General features: G+C 40.6%; 1 protein-coding gene across 2 annotated transcripts in view; it reads right to left on the bottom strand.

Moving 5' to 3' along the window:
- LOC136862919 (delta(24)-sterol reductase) overlaps positions 1–24,477 on the bottom strand; it is a 181,744-nt gene that overhangs the window by 85,330 nt on the left and 71,937 nt on the right. For both annotated transcript variants that reach the window (XM_067139201.2, XM_067139200.2), the window contains exons 2-3: positions 19,199–19,354; positions 4,005–4,110 (exon numbers count right to left, since the gene is read on the bottom strand). In XM_067139201.2, coding sequence (XP_066995302.2) covers positions 4,005–4,110; positions 19,199–19,318 — 226 coding nt within the window. In that variant the 5' untranslated portion in view covers positions 19,319–19,354. The remainder of the gene's footprint in view (positions 1–4,004; positions 4,111–19,198; positions 19,355–24,477) is intronic.

Below are 24,477 nucleotides of genomic sequence, written 5' to 3'. Positions count from 1 at the left end.
CCCCAGAATCTTTCAATTGGCTTACCGTTGGGAAGAACGTAGCGCAGTACAATAATTAATTGTGCTGTAGACTCGTCTGCGATTACTGAAATGAAGTGCGCTGTGGTGATTTCCTTATTTATATTCTCCCAACATTTCAGACATGCACGAAATCAAATCATTCTGAATGTCTGTCGAGGTGCCTTTGAAAACAGTAGCTTTGGAAAGATGGTCCCATAATGCAACGTTAATTTCGGAACTAAAATTAACAAGGCTTCGAAATATGCCAGGATTCGACGAATCACTTGTTTCGTCATGCCCGCCCATTGCCAACTCAAACGCGCCACAGAAATTTACGCAGTCGATAATTTTTGACAGCATATAACTGTTTTTCCGTACTTGATCGTTGTGTCTTTCCACAGACTGCCTGTAAGCACAGTCAAGTTGCCGCCGGATATCGTGTCTTCACAGAAGATCGAATTCTAACTGGGCAAGCATATGCCATTTAGAACTTTCGTGTTTCTTCATTTTTGGGTTGGGAGCCAGTCATTCTTAATCTCAAGTGTCCGCTCAAGAGAGGGAGAAGAAGAGTTTGTCTTCCTAAGTATCTGGACACTGTTCAGACTCACTTTCTAGCTCCTACTTTTCCCGGGCATAAAGATTTTGGACTCAACTAAAATGCACAAAACACACACACGAACACAATATTGTAACTTCATTATCTCCTAAAATTTAGGTTTCTGAACGGTACAACATTGAATAAAAAATAACACACAGCGCACAATAATACTACGAATTATTATAATTACTGCAAACTTTTGTAAACACTAGTATCACACTTGAAAAACACGAGGAACTTTAGGGATATATGTTAGCAATGCTGACAAAGTTGGTAGGCAACTTAATTTTAATAACTCGTCTGGGCTAGGCATTTAGAGTTTTCATTGGTATTACCTTCCCGCTACTCTTTGCCACAATGACTTTTAAGTTAAGTTTCCCTCCAAAAAGGAATTACTCCAAAGAATGCAAATTAATAGATGTTTAGTGAGTATTGATATACCGTATTTTAGACAAAATTTCAATCGGAATTTGGCTATTTAATGTGACGTTTGGTAGTAATGATGCTTTTCATCACTACCGCTAACTATGTGCACTATTCTCTGCTGTTGTAGTTAAATTCCTGTAAGGGCAACAGATAGCAGGCACATACATATTTTCTAACCCCAACAACACGATTTGCGAGACACTTGAGAGAGTGGCATATTACGCATGCGTAAAGCACAGATATCTGTTTCTGCGATATCCTGGTCTTGTCTTCGTGCTGGCCGACATCACTCCGCACCTCACTGCTCCCTTCGCCTGGGTACGGACGGAGAGATGGCCTTACTTTGGGGGTGCATTTCAGACGAGTATCCAGCCATGGACTTTGCGCAGCTCACATGAATTGAAAGTCAGTACGAGTCTATTACGGATAGATGGGCTTAGCAAGAGCTTCGAGCTTGGCAATGGAGTTGTTATAATTAAGTAGTGAAGTCCAATTTGATATAAACTGGAGGTTCGTTGTTCCGTTGCGCTGTATCAGAAACCGCTACTGCTACTCATATCAATTATATCTTTCTTCAACGCTGGGAGGTGTTGATACAGCAATTTACTGATAGCCATCGGATGAATGCGGACTACATTCGTTTCAGAACTTTCCACAAAGAGAGAATGCGGACTTGTATCACTGTAGCTGTAGCGATTTTCCCAACTGCTAAGGAGCCTCGCTGTTTCTGTTCTGTACCGTGAAGAGCAAGAGTACTGCCAAAGGCTTATATGTTCAATTTGTTAGAGACTCTTCAGCAACCGTAGTGTAAAATGTCCGACATTATTTCTCCTACTTCTACAGGACCTGAATTAACACGAACGTTACTGTTCACTACCATCTGCATTCGCCGGAACAGAACTGTGTATGCATACCTGTTAAACTGCTGTCAATAGCTGATAGCACATTTGGCATACCACTACCAGCAGTAGCAGGCACGGACATACCAGTTAGCAGGTGCTGCTGCTTGTTGTTGCTGCATCAAATACGTTTATGGAGAGTTGTAACCCAAAACACTCAACTGTATACCTTCACTGTAGCAAATATGTAAAGCCAGGTCTGGCCCGTATCAGAGGCCAAAGCCATTTCACTCAAATAACTATAGTCCGGCTAATATATGTACTCACATCCACAAGATTTAAACACTCGAAGATATATATACTTAGTCCCAATATGAGTCTATAGACTTGGTATTTACACAAACACAAGAGACCCAGCGTACACTAAACTGTACGGAGGACAAGCACTCAGATGCTGACTCGAGCAAGGAACAAACGGAACTGCACCTCCGAGTTTTATCTTACATTAACTTACGCTATTTCTCCTCGGATGTGTTCTTTACCATCTTTCGGCTTTTCCAATCGGGCATTTCTGTGCCTTGATCTGTTAATTATTGAAACTTCCAAAAGATTAAAAAGAATCCCTTTCAGGGTGTAAATGTAGCATTGTATGCAAATACATAAGCTGCTTAGGGTCTGCTTCCCACCATTAAGACTGGCAGATGAAGTGAGACGCGGCTGATCCTGGTGGATTGCACGTGGGGCAGTCACAATCGTCGACAGTGTTTTATAGTCTTCAGTCTGTCGAAAACACTTCAGCAGGGAGCACTGGTATAGACCAGCCGAGAGGAGTGAGCGTGCTGTTAGCTGCACCATGTTTATAAATTCTCTAGGAAAAAGAATACAATTAATTATACGTTTGAGTACACAAAACTAAGGGGAATAAGTTGCTGAAGTTAACTTACGATTTATTACAAGCTTAAATAGGTACAAAAATATTTCCATAAGTCAATAAGGTGACAGCTGAGGAATTCTATCATCATTATTTGTTATTTCTTGTTCATAATATCACCAGCTCACAATCATTGTCTCTTTAAGTAACGTAAACAATATTGTACATATATGCGCATGATTTAAATTGATTTGATAAAATCTCCGGATGATCTTGGAGAGCGAACGAAACGTGCCATTCTTTCTTCAATAGTGTATTTTTACAGGATGTTATAGTGTTATAATTAGTGTTTTCGGCAGACTAGAAAGCTTTAAAGTTACATGAACTAAGTCGACGATGGAAAATATGGCTTCCTTCTTAACAAACAAATAAATATTTTATAATAATAATAATAATAATAATAATAATTATAATTATAATAATAATAATAATAATAATAATGCCAACGGCCGTAGCCGTATTGAAACACCGGATCCCGTGAGATCTCCGGAGTTAAGCAACATTGGGCGTGGTCAAGATTTGGATGGGTTGCCACGTGCTGTTGTTGGAGGGTAAGGGAATGGAGGGGCAGAAAGGAACTGTCCACCCTACCGCACGTAAACTCCAGCTCAGGCACACCTCTGCGGAGGTTCGGACCTCTCATCGGGCAGCATACACCTTTACCTTACCCTTAATCTTCTATCTTAATCTGTTTACCCTCCAGGGTTGGCTCTTCCCACGGACTCAGCGAGGGATCCCACCTCTACCGCCTTAAGGGCAGTGTCCTGGAGCTTCAGACTTTGGGTCGGGGGATACAACTGGGGAGAATGACCAGTAACTCGCCCAGGCGGCCTCCCCTGCTATGCTGAACAGGGGCCTTGTGGAGGGATGGGAAGATTGGATGGGACAGGCAAGGAAGAGGGAAGGAAGTGGCCGTGGCCTTAAGTGAGGTACCATTCCGGCATTTGCCTGGAGGAGAAGTGGGAAACCACAGAAAACCACTTCCTGGATGGCTGAGTTGGGAATCGAACCCACCTCTACTCAGTTGACCTCCCGAGGCTGAGTGGACCCTGTTCCAGCCCTCGTACCACTTTTCAAATTTCGTGGCAGAGCCGGGAATCGAACCCGTGGCAGCTAATCACGCTAACCACTACACCACAGAGGCGGACATAACTTACCCTTAAGAATAACAATAATAATAATAATAATAGTTGGTACTAGTAAAACTTACCGACTGTGAGATCGTCAATTTCAGGTAGCACTGGGATAGACCAGCCGAGAGGAGTGAGAGTTGCTGTTAGCTGTCCCATGTTTACCAAAGGCTCCACACGCACAGTCTGTAGATTCAAACCACAATATGATCGATTATCAAATATTCTCTAGGAATGAGAACAAAGTAAATTACACGTTTAGTACACAAAACTAAGGGGAAATCAAAGTGATATACAGTTCCTTCCGAGCAGCAGTCGTGAGTGGAATTTAATCTGTAAATAATTTCGTGTGCTTATTTCTATCATGGTGCAGCGCTTGTAAGGTAGACACTCCGACGAGCGCGGACTGTATCTGCCGTGTATAGGAAACATCGCGTAATTGAAGTGGAAGATAGTGTTGTGTGTGGTGTATGAGTTGCAGGGATGCTGGGGAGAGCACAAACATTCAGTCCCCGGGCGAAGGGAATTAACTATTTAAGATTAAAATCCCCGAACTCCTGGACCGAAGGTCACTTTGTTGCCCATTCAGCCAAGAAGCCGGGTATTGTACAGTTGTGCCCTCAAATAATCGTAGGCCGTAATAAAGCGAATCAGTACAATTAAAAGCAGTTTATTTCGAGTACACTGCGTTCGTATAAATTGAATAACCCTTGACCTGGCCCACAACGGGCAACTTGCGCGCACTATACAGTAGTGCCGGACCTGTAGCACAGATCCTTTCCATCAGATCAAATATGACCTCGGCCGCCACAGCTCAACTGGTAAGAACGTCCGAGGTGAAGTTGGACTGTCGAACGTTCTCTACTCGGCCGTCATCATGTTCTTCCTGGTGCTGCAGCGTCATCTCTTTCTTCTTAGAACTAAAGGCATGTCGAAGGCCATGTAAATTTCAGCTGATCGCCACGCGGGTGGTACGAATCTTCGGGGGTCTCCGAAAACCCCCCACCAGGTATCCAGCCAAAAATCTACAGCCGTGGCGTACTGGTCAGCTGTTGGATTAGGTCAGACATACATAGCTAAGTCGCGTCAAGTATTACACTTGTGATAATTCCCTTCGTGAGTACTTCTTGTCCAGAGTGTAGTTGTTTTCTGTGCTAAGATTATAATTCTGTGAAGTGCTTAACATACATAATTTTTCATGTGTTTTTAAATCAAGTCGAAATTTGAACTCCTAAAATGAATATTTTCTTCGTTCTTCGGGACAAAACTTATAATTTCAGTGATAATTACTTTTCCGAGGCAGTGCTTGAGAACTTAAACGGTTGCAAGTGATAAAAATCATTGAAAAATCATTGTTATCCGTATTGAAGATACTGAATGTAGGATGCTAAAAGGTTTGTTTTTTCCACCTATTCAATACATATAAATTTTATAATTAGGAATTTATTATTGATTCCACTTGAGACATGTTTCGCCCTTCATTGAGGGCATCATCAGTCAAAATATCACCTCAAGGTAAAAAATCAGGTAACTGGTTAGTAGTTGACATGTACAAATTAATACATATTATTAATACAATTACAATTACAAATGAAGTATAATGTTCCAATATCCTTATGATTAGTTGAAAAAAGTCATTGTTGCGGCAGGGTGGCTGAGATTATAGGCGGTAAACTGTAAATTTATTTAGGAGAATTTTCTCCCCTTCCAGGCTTTATAGTCAATAATGATATTAGACTGTAATTCTAAAGGAGTAGGTAAAACCTATTAAGGCTTAAAGACACTGTCTTTATTTATAGCTTTGAAGGCTATTAGTTTTATTAACTTAAAGCCTTAAAGCATAAAATAGATAACAGAACAGAAGGGTAATCCCAATGTTGAAATTCCAGTAAAGGTTAATAGGAGGGGTAAAAAGGTGTGATTGTAGGAACCTACTAAAGTTAATTTTAATTCAAATTACAAATGTAATTGTATTAATAATATGTATTAATTTGTACATGTCAACTACTAACCAGTTACCTGATTTTTTACCTTGAGGTGATATTTTGACTGATGATGCCCTCAATGAAGGGCGAAACATGTCTCAAGTGGAATCAGTAATAAATTCCTAATTTATAAAATTTATATGTATTGAATAGGTGGAAAAAACAAACCTTTTAGCATCCTACAAACTTAAACGGTGTAAACAATTTTCAAGTCTTAAGTTAATTGTACAGATTATGTTTAGGAACTTGTGAATATTCTCTATTTGTACTGAAAGTGAAAATGAATGAAAACCTACAACCTGTTTTCCAGTCATTGACCGGGTCAGGAATGGAATGAATGAAGCAGATATAGGCTATTAGTGCGATGGGGTCGCCACTCCCAAAGTGATTTATTAATGACTGATAGATGCTATGAAATGAGAATGGAGAGTGTTGCTGGAATGAAAGATGACAGGGAAAACCGGAGTATCCGGAGAAAAACCTGTCCCGCCTCCGCTTTTTCCAGCACAAATCTCACATGGAGTGACCGGGACTTGAACCACGGTATCCAGCGGTGAGAGGCCGACGCGCTGCCGTCTGAACCACGGAGGCTCCTTCTCTATTTGTACTACTTATTATTTTCCTACCCCTTTTCCCACACCTGTGGGGTCGCGGGTGCGAACTGCGTCGCACACGTGGATTTGGCCCTATTTTATGGCCGGATGCCCTTCCTGACACAACCCTATATGGAGGGATGTAATCACTATTGCGTGTTTCTGTGCTAGTTGGTAGTGTAATGTGTTGTGTAAATATGAAGAGCAGTGTGTTGGGACGGACACAAACACCCAGTCCCCGAGCCAGAAGAATTAATCAGAAGCGATTAAAATCCTCGACCCGGCCGGAAATCGAACCCTGGACCCTCTGAACCGAAGGCCAATACGCTGACCATTCAGCCAACGAGTCGGACCCTCGTACGACTTCTATTAAATTATTATTATTATTATTATTATTATTATTATTATTATTATTATTATTATTATTTGCGTCAACAGTGTTTCCAAAGACGAACAGTATTTGATTTATTTCAAGCTAATGTTTAGAAACTTAATTTATTTTCACGTCTCACCCGGAGACTTGCATTTATTTTCAACATCTACAAATGTGTGTGGTATGTCTTTGTCTTCAATATATTTGTTAAAGATTTTTGCTAGAAATTCAGTTCCATATTGCCCCACCTCCTTCCAAACTTCAACAAGGATGTCATTAGGTCCAGTTTTGCTGTTCTTCACTGCGTGGATGGCAGCTGCAACCTCAGCAGGCGTGATGGGTGCAACTGCACTCTGCACTCGATTGGCTGTGGGGGTAGTGGGATGTGGGATTACAAATGACATTAAAGTGTTCACGCCAGTGTCTAAGTATAACCGATAGGTTTTGACGGAGCTGTCCATGTACGTCCTTGATGTGGTTGAAATGACCAATATCTTCAGTGGCGCTATGGCGAGATCTCATGATCCTGTAGATAGCATTGGCCTTTCCGGGTTGATCAATTGTTCATAGAAGTCAGGAAAAATTGTCATTGACGGTTTCTACTATTCGTTTGACGACAGATTTGAGTTCCTCATAGCAGGCCGGATCGGTGCCAGTTGTTGCTGGTGATCGATCCTCTTGGACTTAACTGCGTGCTGGACATCGTCGTTCCACCACCAGACCTGTTTGTCCACGAAACGCTTCCCTGATGTCTTCAGTATTATTTCTCTCGCACTCGATCGAATTCGTGCAGCGATCACACTCCACGTATCTTTCACAAGGCGGTCAGTATTCAGGAGGGGACAGATGCTGTCAATTAGCACTGTTTCTTTAACATGAAGCTGCCACCAATTGATGCGTTCCATAGGGGTAACAGATCAGAGAGGTGGGCGAAAGTGAAGCTGAAATTTAAGAACCAGGAGTCTATGCTGAAGAGCGACGTTGTCTGATGGGATCACTTTTCACTTAATTTCTAGCCTGAGATTCTTCCACTTCACCATCCAGAAATCGCTTTGCGACTTACGTCGACCACTACTATATGTGATAATGTGGGACACGCGTTTCTTGAAGAACATATTTATTTTTGCAAGACGCATTCCACGGTGCATTCACTAGCTTCGTTACACATGCTGAACCCGAATCCACCATGCATTCATTCGAAAGCATTCCTTGAATAGCCAACATGGCTGTTGAGGTCTCCACCGATTAACAGATGTTCGCTGGAGTCAATAGGATGGATGCATGACTCCAGTTCAGTCCAAAATCAATTTCGTTCCTATACTTGGCATACTACCTGTGGTGCATAACAAGAGACCCTGTGTACTATTGTTGATCCGGTGACATCTCCGATGGCAATCAAGGTATCGGATAAATGGTCTACGAAGGCAATGTTATCTCACATTTCTGCAGGATGTTGTGCCATAGTAAGCGAGCTTGTATTCTTCACAATATCACAGGCTTTCGCACCTTTGCACGTCGTCTACTGGATACTGGCAATGTCTACCCGTTGTAGCTTGACTGATTTGGCCAACTCGTGGCGTGTCCCATTGTTGATCGTCGTAAAATGGGTAACTTAGCCTCGCCTCTTCAAACTGATCCGGCCTTGGACAGATAGCCCTCGCACATTTCTCACACCGATCGGGTGGCATCGAATTGCTAAATACTGAAAAGAACGAAACGAAAAAGAATCCTCGGCACTCCATGTCGTACGACGTCGGCATGTTAATGACCTCTGGTGGTATATTTGATGTCTACAGCTCCTTCGCCGTCCAACGGTTTTCTACACTGATGCATCAGTCACGTAGGTCATTCCCTATTAAAAAGTGTGCTGATCAAGAGGACTGAAGAAAATCCGGGAGGTTTCACCTCGGGACGAGCCCATCATCGACGACTTCCGCATTTCTGATTCACCGTATTTTGAGTGAATTCCAGAACACTAGTTGCCATGTTTCCATACCCATTTTATAGCCCGGCCACCACCTCTTCACCGACCAACGTCACCACCAGCACCAATACCGACTTCAACCAAACAGCCGAAATTACCATTCGGCTGTGATGTCCAACTACGCTGCTCCTAATTATCAAGCCAGATATATTCCTGCCACACAAGTTCCACCTTTAGATAATTCAAGACCGAAAAATCACTTTACGAGTCTGGCTCCAAGATCAACTCCAGAACAAGTACCAGCCACACGGCACCTGGAAGTGGCATCGGAACGGATCCCTCAACCAGCCACGTCGCGTGACTCGCAGCTCGCCATGGAAGTCAACACGCAGAGAGGCCTTCCACCTGTGACTACGATCCCCCACCACCACACCTACTTCTACCCAGCTCTCCTTCGTTGCTGAATCCGGCACCAGACTCCCTATTAACCACTCCCGATTTCTTCAACCAACTCCGTTAGATACTCATTCTTTTTTACTTTACCATCCCTCTCCTACTTTCCAATCACCTCAAGCTATATTTGCCACTCTGCTTCGCTTCAACATGTGCCGAGAGGATATTGCAGGCATCCAGAAAACTACCGCCGGAGTCATCATCCAGGTCAATGGGGATGCTGCTGCCAACCTGCTCACTATAATAGGACCTCATCATCTCGGTTTAAGCAGCCCCCTTCAACGCTTCCCACTCCCACTCATTAAAGCTCCGCCTACTCCTACATGCTATCGACTCCTCAGCTGCGTAATATGAGGTGTAGACCCCTCCATTACTGAAGATAACATCCTCGCCGAACTCAAAGCCGAAGGCATCCCTGCGAAAAAGGTATTCAGGATAAAGATCTCAACAGGACCCACCTAAATGTTCCGAATCCTACTGCCGACACCTGAAAACGTGGACCGAGTGCTGGCCAGCGGAGTTTCAATCTACAGACACCATCACAGAGTGGAGCCATCCCGAGCCCCGCCACTACAATCCATCAGGTGTGAGCGATGCCTTTCATACAATAACCACCCTATCACTCGGTGCACAGCAAAACATCCTGTATGCGGTCATTGCAGCCAACAGCACTCTACATCAAGGTGCCCCAACACCTGTCACCCTCCCCTGTTTCACACTTGAGGAGGCAATCATCCATCATATTCACGCCGTTGCACCTCCCCAAAACCGACCTGAGCTCATAGCTCCTATAAGAACCATCGACATACCCATGCCATCCAACCGTTCCCTCTTCCCACCACCTACAGTTGAAGATCTTCTCCGCTTCTTAACCATTTCCCTACTGAATATTTATCCCTACCACAGATCGTTAGTCCTCACACATCTACAAGCCGTGGCGAACCAAACATTCAACCTCCATTTCTCAACCACTTACTCGAGCTTAAACTCCCACTTCAGTTTCACACCTCTTGAAACTCTCGTCTAAAAGCACTCCGCATTCTTTAACTCCAGCCAATAAGCTCCATCTTTCTTTCATTTCTTCACTCATAAATGTAACCACTCAAAATTGTGATACAAACTTGTTGGCGTATCAGTGTGCAAGGAAAAAGAAAGTATTTAAATTCAGTTTTCTATTTTCATACACGTCCTTCCAGGCGTAGGACGGCAAGAAAATTCCTAGTATACAATTTGCTCAAACTGTACATTGTATGTACGTTCTATATAAAAATATAAAAAGAAGAAAATAAAAGAAAGAAAAGATAAAATAAATAAATAAATTGTAAAATACTTAGGCATAGGCAAAATTCCCCTCCCATCTCCTCCTTCTTCACATCCTTTACCCACCTCCTTCTTCCATCACATCTCCGCAACCCGCCTGCATCTCTTGGCCAGAGAGAAGGCGTAACCCTCTAGGTGGCCCGTCCCACCCCTTCAGGGTGGGGAATGAAAACATGTATATATAGATAGAATGGTGTCTACCCGAAATATTATTTAAAAACAGCCATAGAACACCCAAAACAGTTTTGGTTCACTATTGAGATCTGGCGCATAAAACAGAACGACGAAATTGACACACAGGCAGCCTAGATGGCGTCACCTCAATATTCCGGTACATGGTAGCTGAGGCCTTTCAATTTTTATTTTTATTATTTTACTTGAAATTTGCCACAAGGGCTAAAGCGTCGATTTGCAAATCAAGCATATCGATAGACTAATTGATTTACTTTCTGGCGTCTAGAAACACTTTCAAATTTGGGGGCTAATTATATTTTGAGATTGTCCCGAACCCCTTCTCCTGCAAAATTTTCATACCCACTAGGGTTGACGGTTTAAGTCCAGCCCACCCACCCCACCCTCAAACTGTTCCGTGGATCCACCACTGGCGCGTATCAGTGAAGCAAAGCAAGTCTTGTATATTACATAAAGTCAAATTTTCATAGTCTTTGTAAAAGCATCAAGCTTGTGTTGTTACTTGTTGTTTAAAGGGGCTGTACATCTGGGTCATCGGCTAAAAGCATCAAGCAATTGGAAACCCAGGGCATGGAGATTTCTGAAAGTCTGAAAGTGCTTGTCACCGTCATCAAATGTTCGGAGGCAGCTAGTACAAAACATAGCAGTGAGTGAAGCAGAAGATGAGAAACGTCCTTAGACTTAAGAAGCTAGGGGAAATGAGCAAAATCCTTCAAGTTTCTGATGGTGATGTGCATATTAACGTTAACTTATTGCCCGATTTTAAGATCTTGTGATGTCAAAAGAGCATTTCCTGCACTTAAATATAGTTTTACTACAGTAAAGAAGACCTGCACGAACGTTAATGGAGTTCCTTGAGTACCTTCATTGTAGTCACATGGTGTTTGTTTTACCTTAGTTCGACTATGATGCGTCCGTCCATTGTCCGGCAGTTGGAGACTCTGTGTTTCACTATCGCGACCTTTCATATACCGAGACATGTGGAAGTGAGATCCTCGCTGCCAGCTAGTTTCCACTTGTTCTGAAAACCTCTTCTCGCTTGCTATAACTAATGAATTTGACACCTATAGGTTGATTTCCGGCATTTACAAGTCTGTTCTCCCTACTTGGATGGATCGATCTATATCGTGAGTACCTAGCTCAACCCCCAATTTGTCCCTGCACACCTTCATAGCGAGCTGGACGGTGATCTGATATTCTCCTGAGATATCTTAGGCAAGCAGAATATCCGGAGACTATCAAGTCTGTGAAACATTTCTAGATCGTCTGTTTTACGTTCGAGCTAGTTTTTGATGGCCTTCAATTCAACTTCACGTTTATTAAGGTCAGCTTTCACGTCACTACTTTGTTAAAGTCGAGCGAGACTTTAAGCTGTTCCACCGCAGCTTTAGTGACACTCTGTTATCGCAGCAACGATCGCTGAAAGAACGTCCTGCGACTGCAGGGCAGCCCTTACGTGCCGCAGCATGGTGTCCTCTAGGTTCGCTTGCTGGCTCCTTCCCCTTTTGTGACCTTGTTTCTGCTTCTTCCCATGTTGAGAATAATTAGCCTAATTTCCTCGATTGACACTTCACAACTACACAAAAATATTCACTCCAACACACTTTGGTACTTAATATAGAACTAGTACGCCAAGTAGCATTTAAGGGACAATGGGATGATTATAATTGGTCATTCTGCTTAACACATAGGCCTATTTTGCTGCTGGTAACTTCCGTCTTCATTCCAGTGTCCGGCCAGCAACCTCCACTAACAAGGCATTTGTTGGAGATGATTTCATTGCCCCTGTAATTATTTTTATGGATTTATACTGAACCTTATCTAATTTGTATTCTGATCTTTGGCTGCCATATCTAGGAAGTGACTACTATATTCAAACACGGATATTAGAATTCTGTATATATTGCAACGGATGTGTATGGATCAGATCCCCATTCTCTATTGGTTAAAGCTATGTATTTTTCCCTTTTAATTTATTTGAAATATTAGGGCTATCCACTGGAGTTTATTATCTATAAGAATTCCTAAGTATTTAAGCGAGTTTTTAATATGTTCATTTTTATCTCCACATTTAATCGGAGTTTTGTTAACGATGCGTTTTTGTATAACAAGACTGCTGAGTTCCTTGATGGTTCTATTTCCAAACCATCTACGTTTGTCCAATCTTTGAATTTCTTAAGAGTATATTCTCAGTCAGCCATTCCCAAACTGTGGTCCGCGGACTCTGTGTGCAAGGGGGGGGGGGGGGGGGGTCGCGTCGATAATCCAAGGGGTCCGCAATAATAATGTAAGTTGTAAGTACTTAAAGAACGAAATTATATTACACACACAATTCATAGATCACTATTTTAAATTAGGAGCTATTGCTTTACCGTTGTACTATGTAACTTACAGCCTATACTGTACAGTATATGTAACTCCTAACTTAAGTGCACTGTTAGTACGTAACTCTTAAAATGGCTGATAGATGCCATGGGATGTGTTCATTGGTAATTTGGTTTGGTGCATAGCAAGTTGCTCTGTGGTGTAGTGGTTAGTGTGATTAGCTGCCACCCCCGGAGGCCCGGGTTCGATTCCCGACTCTGCCACGAAATTTGAAAAGTGGTGCGAGGGCTGGAACGGGGTCCACTCAGCCTCGGGAGGTCAACTGAGTAGAGGTGGGTTCGATTCCCACCTCAGCCATCCTGGAAGTGGTTTTCCGTGGTTTCCCACTTCTCCTCCAGGAAAATGCCGGGATGGTACCTAACTTAAGGCCACGGACGCTAACTTCCCTCTTCCTTGTCCATCCCTTCCGATCTTCCCATCCCCTCACAAGGCCCTTGTTCAGCATAGAAGGTGAGGCTGCCTGGGCGAGGTACTGGTCATCCTCCCCAGTTGTATCCCCCGACCCAGAGTCTGAAGCTCCAGGACACTGCCCTTGAGGCGGTAGAGGTGGGATCCCTCGCTGAGTCCGAGGGAAAAACCGACCCTGGAGGGTAAACAGATAAAGAAGAAGAAGAAGAAGAAGAAGAAGAAGAAGAAGAAGAAGCATAGCCAGCTACGCCAGCGCAGTCAAGTATGCCGCCTGATGTTAACAGGTCTATCATTTTATATTAATATAGAGACTATAATCTTTGCTCTTCCACGTACTCAAACTTCAGGAATCCAGAAGTGAACAGTAATAAAGTGTAATTATAAGAGATCTCGCAAGCGATAATATGGATCGCTGGTTGAAGACAGGTTCGTTGAAGCGTGCATCTAATTCGAACAGTAATGCACCTCAGTGTGTTGCGGAAACTTCAACCGCTAGCTGGGAAAAAATTGAATGAGTCCAATGATGTCGTAATGACGATACATACCTGGAACTGGGGTTTATTGAGCTGAATATTGGATATGATGAGAAGTCTCAGTGTGTTTTGTGTGGTGACGTTGTATCTAACGAGTGTATGAAACCATCGAAATTTAAAACCTCCAAACGATGAAAGGCAGTGAAGCCGACAAGCTGGCTGCTACTTTCGCAATAAACTCGCTGAACTTCATGTATCTAAGGAAGTACTCACGGACAGTGTCACGGGACACAACGCAAACTTAATTTTAGCACCATATTAAGTATTCCTGTTAACTGTAAAACATGATCACTCACATACCATTGGAGAAGATAGTACTGCCTGCAAAAAAAAAAAAAAAAAAAACTGGTGGTAAATAATTTACTTGGTGAAAAGTACTCAAAAAAATTGTTAAGCACTAACAACTCGCAGTTTGCCTTCACAACTGGATGAAGTGATGAAAGAACCTGTGAAAGTTATTAATTTAATAAAATCCAGGCCTCTAAATTCCAGATTACTTTTGGAGCTATGCAAGGAGATGGGAGTGACCATGAAAACTTACTACTGCATACAGAGGTTTGATAGTTGTCGAGAGGCAAAATAATTACGGTACTCGCTCTTTTATACTGACAGATGACGTTAGCCTATTTATGTACGCAACTTCAAAGACTTCTTGTTGAGGAGATATATGCAGTAATTTGAATGAATTCAATCCAAGTCTGCAAGGAACGCAAGTCACACTCTTCACAGTCCAAGACAAAATACATAGAACAATAGGAATGTGAGTATAGGAACACGACAAATCAGCAAAACCGAATCTGATTCTTTTCCAACTGTTCAAGCTTTCCTATCAGGAAATTAAGAAATGCTACCAAATAGTGTAAGTGATGTAATGGTAAAACACCCGAAATTGCTAGGATCCACACTCAGACAATATTTTCCGCCTCTGATTGTGGAAAATCTCATGGATCAGAAATCCGTTCTTGGAAACTGAACATGAACTGTCCTCCCTTGAGGACGATCAACTAAACGAAATATCTTGTGACTCTTATTTGAAGACCCTGTACCGCAACTGCACGTCTATAATCGATTTCTGCATAATACGCTACCATTTCTGTAAGACAGTACTGCCTTAAAGGCTTTCACGACGACCTAACTTGTGTGAGTGTACCTTTTTTGCTCTCACACAAATGAAAACGAAATAGAGAAACAGAGCTAATATAAAGGCTGATCTTCGAGAGCCTGCGCTCGAACCAGCCCTAAAATGCTTGAACTCTGGATAACAGCACTGTTCGTCCTATTTATCCAAGTACTGTACCAAGTGAATGTTCTGAAATAAGTTTCCAGATCCAGACTATTGTAATTATTATCCAAGTGTCACATTGTTTTATAATTTTTATGCAATTAGGAAGTATGTTTACAGTATGTACTGCAAATGAAGTCAAATTACAATTTGAACTTTAAAGTAAAGTAAATATTAGGCCTATATTATACGAATGAAATGAAACATGGTGACATTACAAAACTGTGTCTTCTGCTTACTTAAGTACATGTTCTGTGGCTAGGGAGTCCTTGGATATGCCTGCGATATGTTGAGGGGTCTCTAATACAAAAAGTTTGAAAAACCCTGTTCTAAGTTATTGCCGCATTCTTCAATTATGACGTCATCTGAATATTATATTATTCTAGCTGTTTTATTACTATTATTTTTTAAACTGAGCAGTAAATAGGATATACATATAATCGGACTGAGTACATCTCCTTGAGGAAGACCTGCGTATATTTGTTATTCTGTTTGTTGTCTTATTTTAACTTTTCTTTGATTAATTTTTGAATTAAACATACAAATGACATTGTGAGTCCATTGTGAGTCTTATTTTTATATAGGTCAGATAATCTAAAGGTTTTTAACCAGATTTCTTCCCTTTTTCAATTAAGATGGGAAAATGATCACTTTGATGTGTATCATTAATCGTAGTCTAACGTCGTTATGGTTAGATCAACAACACTGGGATTAGAGTTAAGTCTTGTCGGTCTGGTCGGTGATCCATCATTGAAGATACCGGTAGGTTATATTTATTGGTTATATTTTCAATGTCTTTTCCTTTTTTGCAAAAATATGCACTTCTTCATAACTCATTATAAGTGTTGAAGTCACTTCCTATAATAGCATGTTTTTTAAATAGAATAAAAAATGTCCCATTTATAGTAGGTGGGTTTACATATCGGAGGACAGAAAATTAAAACTATTAAGAGGTTTTGGATTGGAATAGCTATGGATTGAACATTAGGAATTTCATATTCTAACATTACATGTTGAAAATTTGTATTATCTTTGAGTGATGTGTTACTGTCTAGCTGGAGTATGTTATATCCTTTCGCCCTAAACTGAAAGTATTTTTAAACCTTGTTTCACTGAATAGGACAATTTCTTGAATTTGCAAGATATTTAAAAATTCATGTTTTTGTTCAATATACTTCTACAGTTCCATTCCAGAATTTTCATGTTTTAAAAGCTACTTTACTTAGAAGTTTCTAATTGATTTTACCTAACCCTTTCAGACCGAGTACGCACAATTGTGCGGGTTCGTATTTTGTTTATCCCTGACCGTATTTGATGTTTTTTCGGCGCTAGACCGGACTGCAGTGATTGTGCGGGACACGTGGCGTCCATTTCAATTGTTTTAGTATGCGCTTGACCGCCAGGGCGAAGGAAGAAGAGTTTAAAAAGCACAGTTGATCGGCGAGATGGCGAGAAGCAGTAGTGCCAAAAGTAAGTATTTATTTATTGCGTTTATATTAATCTAGAAGCTTTACTGAATACCGGAATATATTCAATGAAGTGTGTACATTGGTTAGTGAACGTAAATTTTGAGGATACATCATCGTATGTGATACAACGAGGTTTTGAATTTTGATACGCACAATTGTGTGGGTCCTTTTTTTCGGATGTTAGTTTTTATTTTGTAAAATAAACTATCAATATGTGTATTGAGGAGCATTTTAGTCAGTTTTTGACATACAAAAAAAATTCACGCCTCCAGTTTTCTTTCAGGTCTGAAAGGGCTAAGATATTAATAACGGCCATTTTGGTTCCTTACATCAAGTGCGCCCACTGTGCGTTTGTACCCAAATGTTCTATTATATTATCATTTTTCCTTGTTATTTCAGTTACATTAACTTTTTTCCTGTTTATTGGCATTATTTAAGTTGGTTGAGGTGGTTTTAAGAAAACTACTTATCCATTATTATAAGTTTAATTTCCACTTGCCGTGTTAGTTCTTTGCAACGACGTGCTCCTGAAGGATTATTTTCAGAAAAATGGATGCACTTAATAGGGTTTCGTTGCAGTCTTTCGTTTCATGGTCAAGAGCACATTTACCACAGCGTGGTACTCTTGACTGGTGTGTCCGTACCTTTGGCATTTGTGACATGTTATTGGAGCAAAATTGAAAGCTTGAACCTCTAAATAAACATTAAAACATAGGTAAGGTTTGTTTTTCAAACGTCATCTTGACTGTCCCTGGAGAATACACTCAACTTTCCCTGCAAAGTACTTTCTTCTGTTCATTCTCTTGACACATACTACTGGACATGAGGATTGTGAATACTGTTGAATTTCTTCTTCAGATAGTCCTAGATCAACACCCTTAACAATTCCAAAATATTGAATAGCAGATGTTGGAATGAACGCATGTAGATTCTTTCGATTGGTAATTTTGTTGCTTTGAAATGCATTCGCATTTACCCTTGAGTTGAAAATTACTTCCATCCTGTTCCTTCCTTTATGTGTAATTGATTTTATTCCTGGGATGTCATTTTAGTAGAGTAGTTTTTCAAGAGTCATTGGGTGAATATTACCTACACATCCTTGTTTCACTTTAAATTCAAAATATACAACATAGGGACTTAAATTATTATTACTACCAGGAATCTTTTTCTGTCAGAACGCTCTGGTAGACGTAACAGTAGATTTTAAAAATTGTGGTGAAGATTTGGATTTATTGTTTAAAAGAATGTCTTCATTTATGTGCTCCCATCATCTCTTGATGTCGAATTATGGAGTCAGGAAATGTCGATAGATTAATTCTCATCCGTAGTTTTCGGTCGTATCATGAAGTATGTGAGCAGGTAAGAAACTGAAACTTTCTGAGAGTAAATGGAGTGAATGTAGTGTGCTCAAAACAAGTTTGTAAAAGTCTGTAAAAGATTAACACGTGGTAGTTGGATGAACATGCGATTGCCACTAAAAATCTTCCCGAGTTTTGGTCTCCTCAGCGAAAAGCTGATATTTGCTAAAAATTTACTAGTTAATCGTGAAAAATAAAAAGCTTGGCTGCAAAATATGTCAAGAAGTAATGAATTCGGGCCCGGACAGAAGCGACAACGATATGAATATTTCTAAGTCATGGGCAAATGTTGAGATGACTTTTTTTGGTGAAATTTTTTAAAAATCAAATGATTTCACTGGAAAAAATCCATGATCATAAAATTACTTCCTTCCCCCCAGGCACACATTTTTGGAGGCGGTAAGTAACTTGTCAATAATGTTTCTAGAAGAACACAGAAGGGGAAAGGGAAGGCGGAGCTGTTATACATTTAATTACCTACCCACATCGCCATTATATGGGCTACATTATTGTTGTTCTCAAGTCGGGGTTCTGGGTATGTTACAGATGTTAAAATAACATAGCGCTTGGTCCAATTCAACCACTCATCACCGCACATATTAGAATTTGTTCATACAGTTCATATCATTATTTTTATGCTGTTCATTAATAGAATACGTATTGTTTTAGGATATTTCGACTAAAATGTATATTTATTTGATTATGGCTGATGATGAGTCCGAGTAGGGTCGAAGTTATTTCTAAGCGACTTAATGTAATGTAAAATATATGCATTGCAAATGAATGTATTTAATAGGTGGAAAAAATTTATAAGAATAAATTATATGTAATCTCAGTTCAGTACGGATCAATCAAAAATGAAATTTATAACCCTTGACTGGGAAAGTCCCATGAAGAAGAAGAATTGTGATCTACATTTTATTCTAAAGTCACGTTCCGGTGAAGTTTCACACATGTTAAACCAGTGACAAACTCTGTTTCATTGATGAAGATCATTACCTTCTCGTCTTCCTTTATTTCAAGGATGTCCACCAGGTTCACTTCTATCTTATGCATCGTCTGCTTGTATTTAGGTTGGCGAAATGACATAGTCTGCCAGCCCGGCCGGGCCGTGCACATCGGTACTTTCTTCCCTGAATCTTGCCATTCTCTCACCTGTAAAACGAAAAGGACAAAAAATGAACAATTTCACAATATTTTCTGGGAAAACCGTGCTTTGATCCGTTTGTCAAATCTTAAACGAAGTAAGCCTCGTGAAAATGATATATTTGAGCAATTAAACGTCAGCAAATCCGCAATGTAAATCCTGTGCTACACATGTTATAATTTTAGAATTGCTGTTTTGGATGCAAATAATACAAATTTCAGCCAGCATTGGGCTACTCCAAATTGCAACCTTAGGAGTAGTTATTCTCAACCATAGTATTAGGCTCCTACCTAAGGCTGGTCCTTGTGCAGAGGTCTTAGAACGGGTAGACCAGTGTGCAATTTGTCGGCGGCGATGGTGGATATTTTCCCCCGACTACCTTGGACCATCCCTATCTTTGGATATGCATTGTATATTCCACTCACTGTACATTTTGTTGTTATTCTTAGTGTTAGATAGGAATCTTAGTTTCGCTAAAACAAATTTAAAACAGTATTTTTTTACTACATGTAGATCTGTTTGATGCTTTATAACTTAGACCTGGACCTTCTAACACGCATCTAGCTTGCTTAAAACAGTCTACCTGTTTCCTTTGTCATAGTGAATAGCGTTTCTTCCACGTCATCCGCTAATTGTTCACTTTCTGACCTAATTATTTCACAATGATGATCTGCTTTATTTTTATATTCTTACTGATTTTTTTCTTCGTTGCTTTGTTATTATTAATAACCATTATTAATGACTCAAGACATAGGCATATTTTAGTAAATCATGTTTTAATAAGTTAATAATCTTCTGGTGTTACGTAAGATCTATTGTACTTTCTATAAGACACTTTTCAGGGAAGGCCTGATATATAAACATATTTGTAATTCTGATACTGCTAGCGTACTTATTAGGCGTCCCCCCTCTGGTTAAATCACATATCACGCACTGTGGCAGACTAGAGTCTAAAGTACGTTCCCAATTCGCTGTTGTCCTCGAGTGAGTAGGCGCTGTCTGATAAGAATGTGTGGACTGGTGTTGCAACAATTTCTGCCACTTCTTACTGTGTGTTAGGTGACATTAACTAACTATTCCAAATCCTGATTAGGAGTTACAGTTGGTAACAATCTCTAATGTATGGATAGTGGTTTATACGGAGGGCGAGGCTGGGCCTCCCCTATTCAGTATAGTTAAATCTTTAACGAACATGTGAAATCTTTATCAGCCAGTGTAGCGAGTGCTTTACAAGTGTTGGATTTTCCGGTAAGATACTATATCGTGATGGAACCTTCTTCCAACGTAAACAAAAGTACAATGAAAACAAGGACAATAAATAGCTTCGTATACCAGAAGATTTTTTTATGAATGTGGTATTTAATCGTTCAACATAAGTACATGCTATATCAGATTGCCGTTGACAAGAGATAAAAACAAACAAACAACCAATGAAGCACACACCAACAAACAAAAATCCTGTTACATAATACAAGGCAAAAGTAATCACTTACTAATGACGTGATTTGAAGTCGTCCGTTTCGAACGTACCAAGGAACGTTTGTGATGATACAGAGAACTTCGTTCTGGAAGGATTAGTGTCATCTGCATGCATTGCGATGTTGACGAATAGAGGCGATGGAATATCGTATGTATAAATGTTGAAGAGTTTTTGACCAAGAATAGAACCTTGGGGAACTCCGGCTTTGATGAACCGAGGTGTTGAATTCGTAGAATTGATACGCACGTTAAAGGTACGCTGGCTTAATGGGCTGTAGATGATTCTGTATATATAATGTGGGATTTCGATTGTTTGCAGCTTGTGTAATAGGCCTTTGTGTCAAACCTTATCAAATGTCTTTGTAAAATCTAAGAATTCTGCAATAGTGTGATGTTTGAACTCGAAACATTGTGCAATACGTTCTGTAATACATGGTAGCTGATGAGTAGTCGAATGCCTTTGACGGAAGTCAAACTGATGATGTGGAAGGATATATGTTTCCTCTAAGAAATTTAGACATTTGTGGACGATTTTCTCAAATCATTTGGATAACGTTGGTAATGAAGTTATTGGTCGGTAACTCTCAGAATATTAAGATAAAGTTGGAATACAAGAGGGCAAATTGCGGCAAACATTCGTTTATAGGAAGGGGAGTTAGGGATTGGAATAACTTACCAAGGGAGATGTTCAATAAATTTCCAATTTATTTGCAATCATTTACGAAAAGGCTAGGAAAACAACAGATAGGGAATCTGCCACCTGGGCGACTTCTTTAAATGCATATCAGTAGTGACGGATTGACTCGTTGGTAGTGTCGAATATTTTCCAGGTTTGTGAACTGTAATGATTTCTGCGTGTTTCCATGTGTCGGAAAAGTACGCAAGACGAAGAAGTGCATTGAATATAGATGCAAGGAACGATAGTGCTTTTTGAGTGAAGTACTTCAAGGCTATGTTAGGGATGAGATCATGTCCAGCATGTTTCTTGACGGACAGGTTCTTGATCAGATTTCGGATTTCTCCCGGTGAGGTAAATTTGATTCTCTCCTGAACTGTAGGGTAGAATGTTGGAGTTTCTTCTATTTCACTGTTATACTCGTGATTGATTGGTGGGTTTGGAGTAAAGGAATTTTCAAAAAATCTGCAAGTACATTACATTTTTCAGAATCACTCAAATAATGGGTATCATCTGGTTTCAGATGTGGAATAATGCTTGGTTCATGCAGTATTCGTTTGGTTTTCTTTTAGAGTGTGCAATCATTGGGTGATAGATCGGAAAGATGATTCTGGCACTATGCATAACGCTGATATCTACAGTTATGAGTACTAATCTGATGAGTTGGTTTAATCTAGATGTTGACAAGGAAAAGGCTGAGCCTACCACAGACGTCGCATTTTATGTTTAGCCTTGATGAATCGTAATATTCTGAGAGAAAATGTTGAGTGAATAGTTGTCATTTACTGTTTCCTTATGGATACAGTTGCTACTTTAAGTGAGGTAGATATGATGGTGGTGAGGTGGTGAATGGCATTGTCAATATCTCCACTAGTTTTTAGGGGCATGTTTGGTTGAAGACAGGAGTCAAGCTGTTGTTGATAAATGTCCCACTTAATACAACCATGAGTGAATGAGCGAGGATGTTGAACGAATATTCCAGCAGAAAATGATGTAATTACGAGGCAGTGGTTCGAGTCCATTTCAGCATTCGGTCTCATATAAAGCGGGAATACGAAGTTTCTTGCTGTTAAGATCTCCCATTAGTATGGTTTGTAACTGGTCTTGAAACAATAATCTTATATCTTCTACGTGGAGTCGATACGATGGGGGTGTATAGGCTGCTATGACTGCCAAGGGAGGTCCATTGCTTAACACAATTTAAACAGCACAAGCTTCCCTAGTGGTTAGCTTTAAAACAAAATAACAACACTGCACCCTGGAACGATCATATGCAGTATTCTATGATACAAATAGGTTCATAAATGGGTTCATAAATTCTTTACGATGATTGCCACTTCACCCGAGGCAATAGGATCTGGGCGATCAGTTCTGTAGACGATGTAACCAGGTATTTAAAACGTTCATGTTCAAGTAGGCGTGTTTCAGAAATTCAAGGTTCATCGATGTTATGTCGAGAGATGAACTCCAAGAAGGATGCACGTTTAATCTTCAAACCGTTGGCATTCCAGTTTGGAAATGTGAGATGGAAAAACATAGGATTGGAGCTAACAACAATTATTAAGGAGTTCTGACAGTTAATTCATGATAAATGACTTAATTTGGGGGATGAATGGTATAAGAAATGATACGAAGGCTGACCAACAAAGACTGAGACTGATTTTTTTCCTGTAGCTTCCGTGATAGTTTCCTATCTGTAACATAAATATTGGAAACGAGCGGGTTTTTATATATAATGTCCGTAGGCGGCAGCACTCTCGTATCGGTAGGTTGGTAGTAATGCTCTATTGTGTAGATGCTACGTGCATTTTGCATGCCAGACAATGGAGGTGACGCGAGAGGAGCAGTACACCGCAATCAAATTCTGTTTTCATTTAAATCATACAGCCACTGAAACTTGAGAAAAGCTGAAGCAAGTATATGGTGAAGATGCACTACCTCGTGCAACAGTGTTTCGGTTGTTCAAGGAATTCAAAGAAGGCCTATTGGCCTGTGTTAAACAAGGTGGGCCTGGTGTTTCGGCTTCTGCTGTGACTGAAGTCAACTTCAACACAGCTGCTGTGATTATCCGTGAGGATCGGTGGATAACGTTACGTAACCTCAGTGAAGTGTCGAGAATTTCATATGGGAGTGTCTTTACGATTATGCACGATCATTTCCATATGACCCGAGTTGGTGCCCGTTAGATGCCACGTCTGTTGACTCCGGAACAAAACGTTGTGCGAATGGAGACAAGCAGTGACGTGCTGCATCTCTTTAGTGATGGAAATCGATTATGAGTCATGGCTACATCATTATGATCCTGAAGGAAAACAAGCCAGCACAGTGTGGAAATCGCCAGGTTCTCCAACACCAAAAAAGGCAAAAGTTGTTCAATCTGCAGGGAAGGTGATGATGATCACATTTTTTTACTTTAATGGAATGATTTACCCCCCCCCCCCCCTCATACTACTGTTAAAGCAGCATACTACTCGTCAGTATTGGCTACACTGAGGAAGCACGTTGCAAAGAAACGATCAGATCTTTGTTGAACTGGGTGGCGACTTCATCATGACACTGCACGGCCTCACGTTGCAAATCAAGTCATGCAGTTTATGGCTCGATCCAACATTACCTGTGTACCGCATCCACCTTATAGCCCTGATCTTGCACCCTGTAATTTTTTATTCCCATCAGTAAAGACAAAGCTTAGGGGCATTCGATTGGAGAACTCTGAAGCAATGCTCAAGAATAGTGAGGAGATTCTCAAGGACCTGACAAAGAATGGTCTGCAGCATGTGTTCAAGGACTGGGAGAGACGCTATAAAACGTGCATTCAAGTAGGAGGGAACCACTTTGAAAAAGATCATGCAAACATTGAAATGGAGTAATAAACATCTGTGAAAAAGTCTGTCTTTGTTGATCAGCCCTCGTATAACCTGCTGGACAAGGCTGGAAGATGATTCAGGTTCAGAAGAATTACGTGTTTGATTCTGA

Source organism: Anabrus simplex, chromosome 2 (genome assembly GCF_040414725.1).
Source record: "Anabrus simplex isolate iqAnaSimp1 chromosome 2, ASM4041472v1, whole genome shotgun sequence".
NCBI classification, from domain to species: domain Eukaryota; kingdom Metazoa; phylum Arthropoda; class Insecta; order Orthoptera; family Tettigoniidae; genus Anabrus; species Anabrus simplex.
Note: the sequence above shows the minus strand (reverse complement) of the source record. Positions and strands in the feature narration are given on the sequence as shown.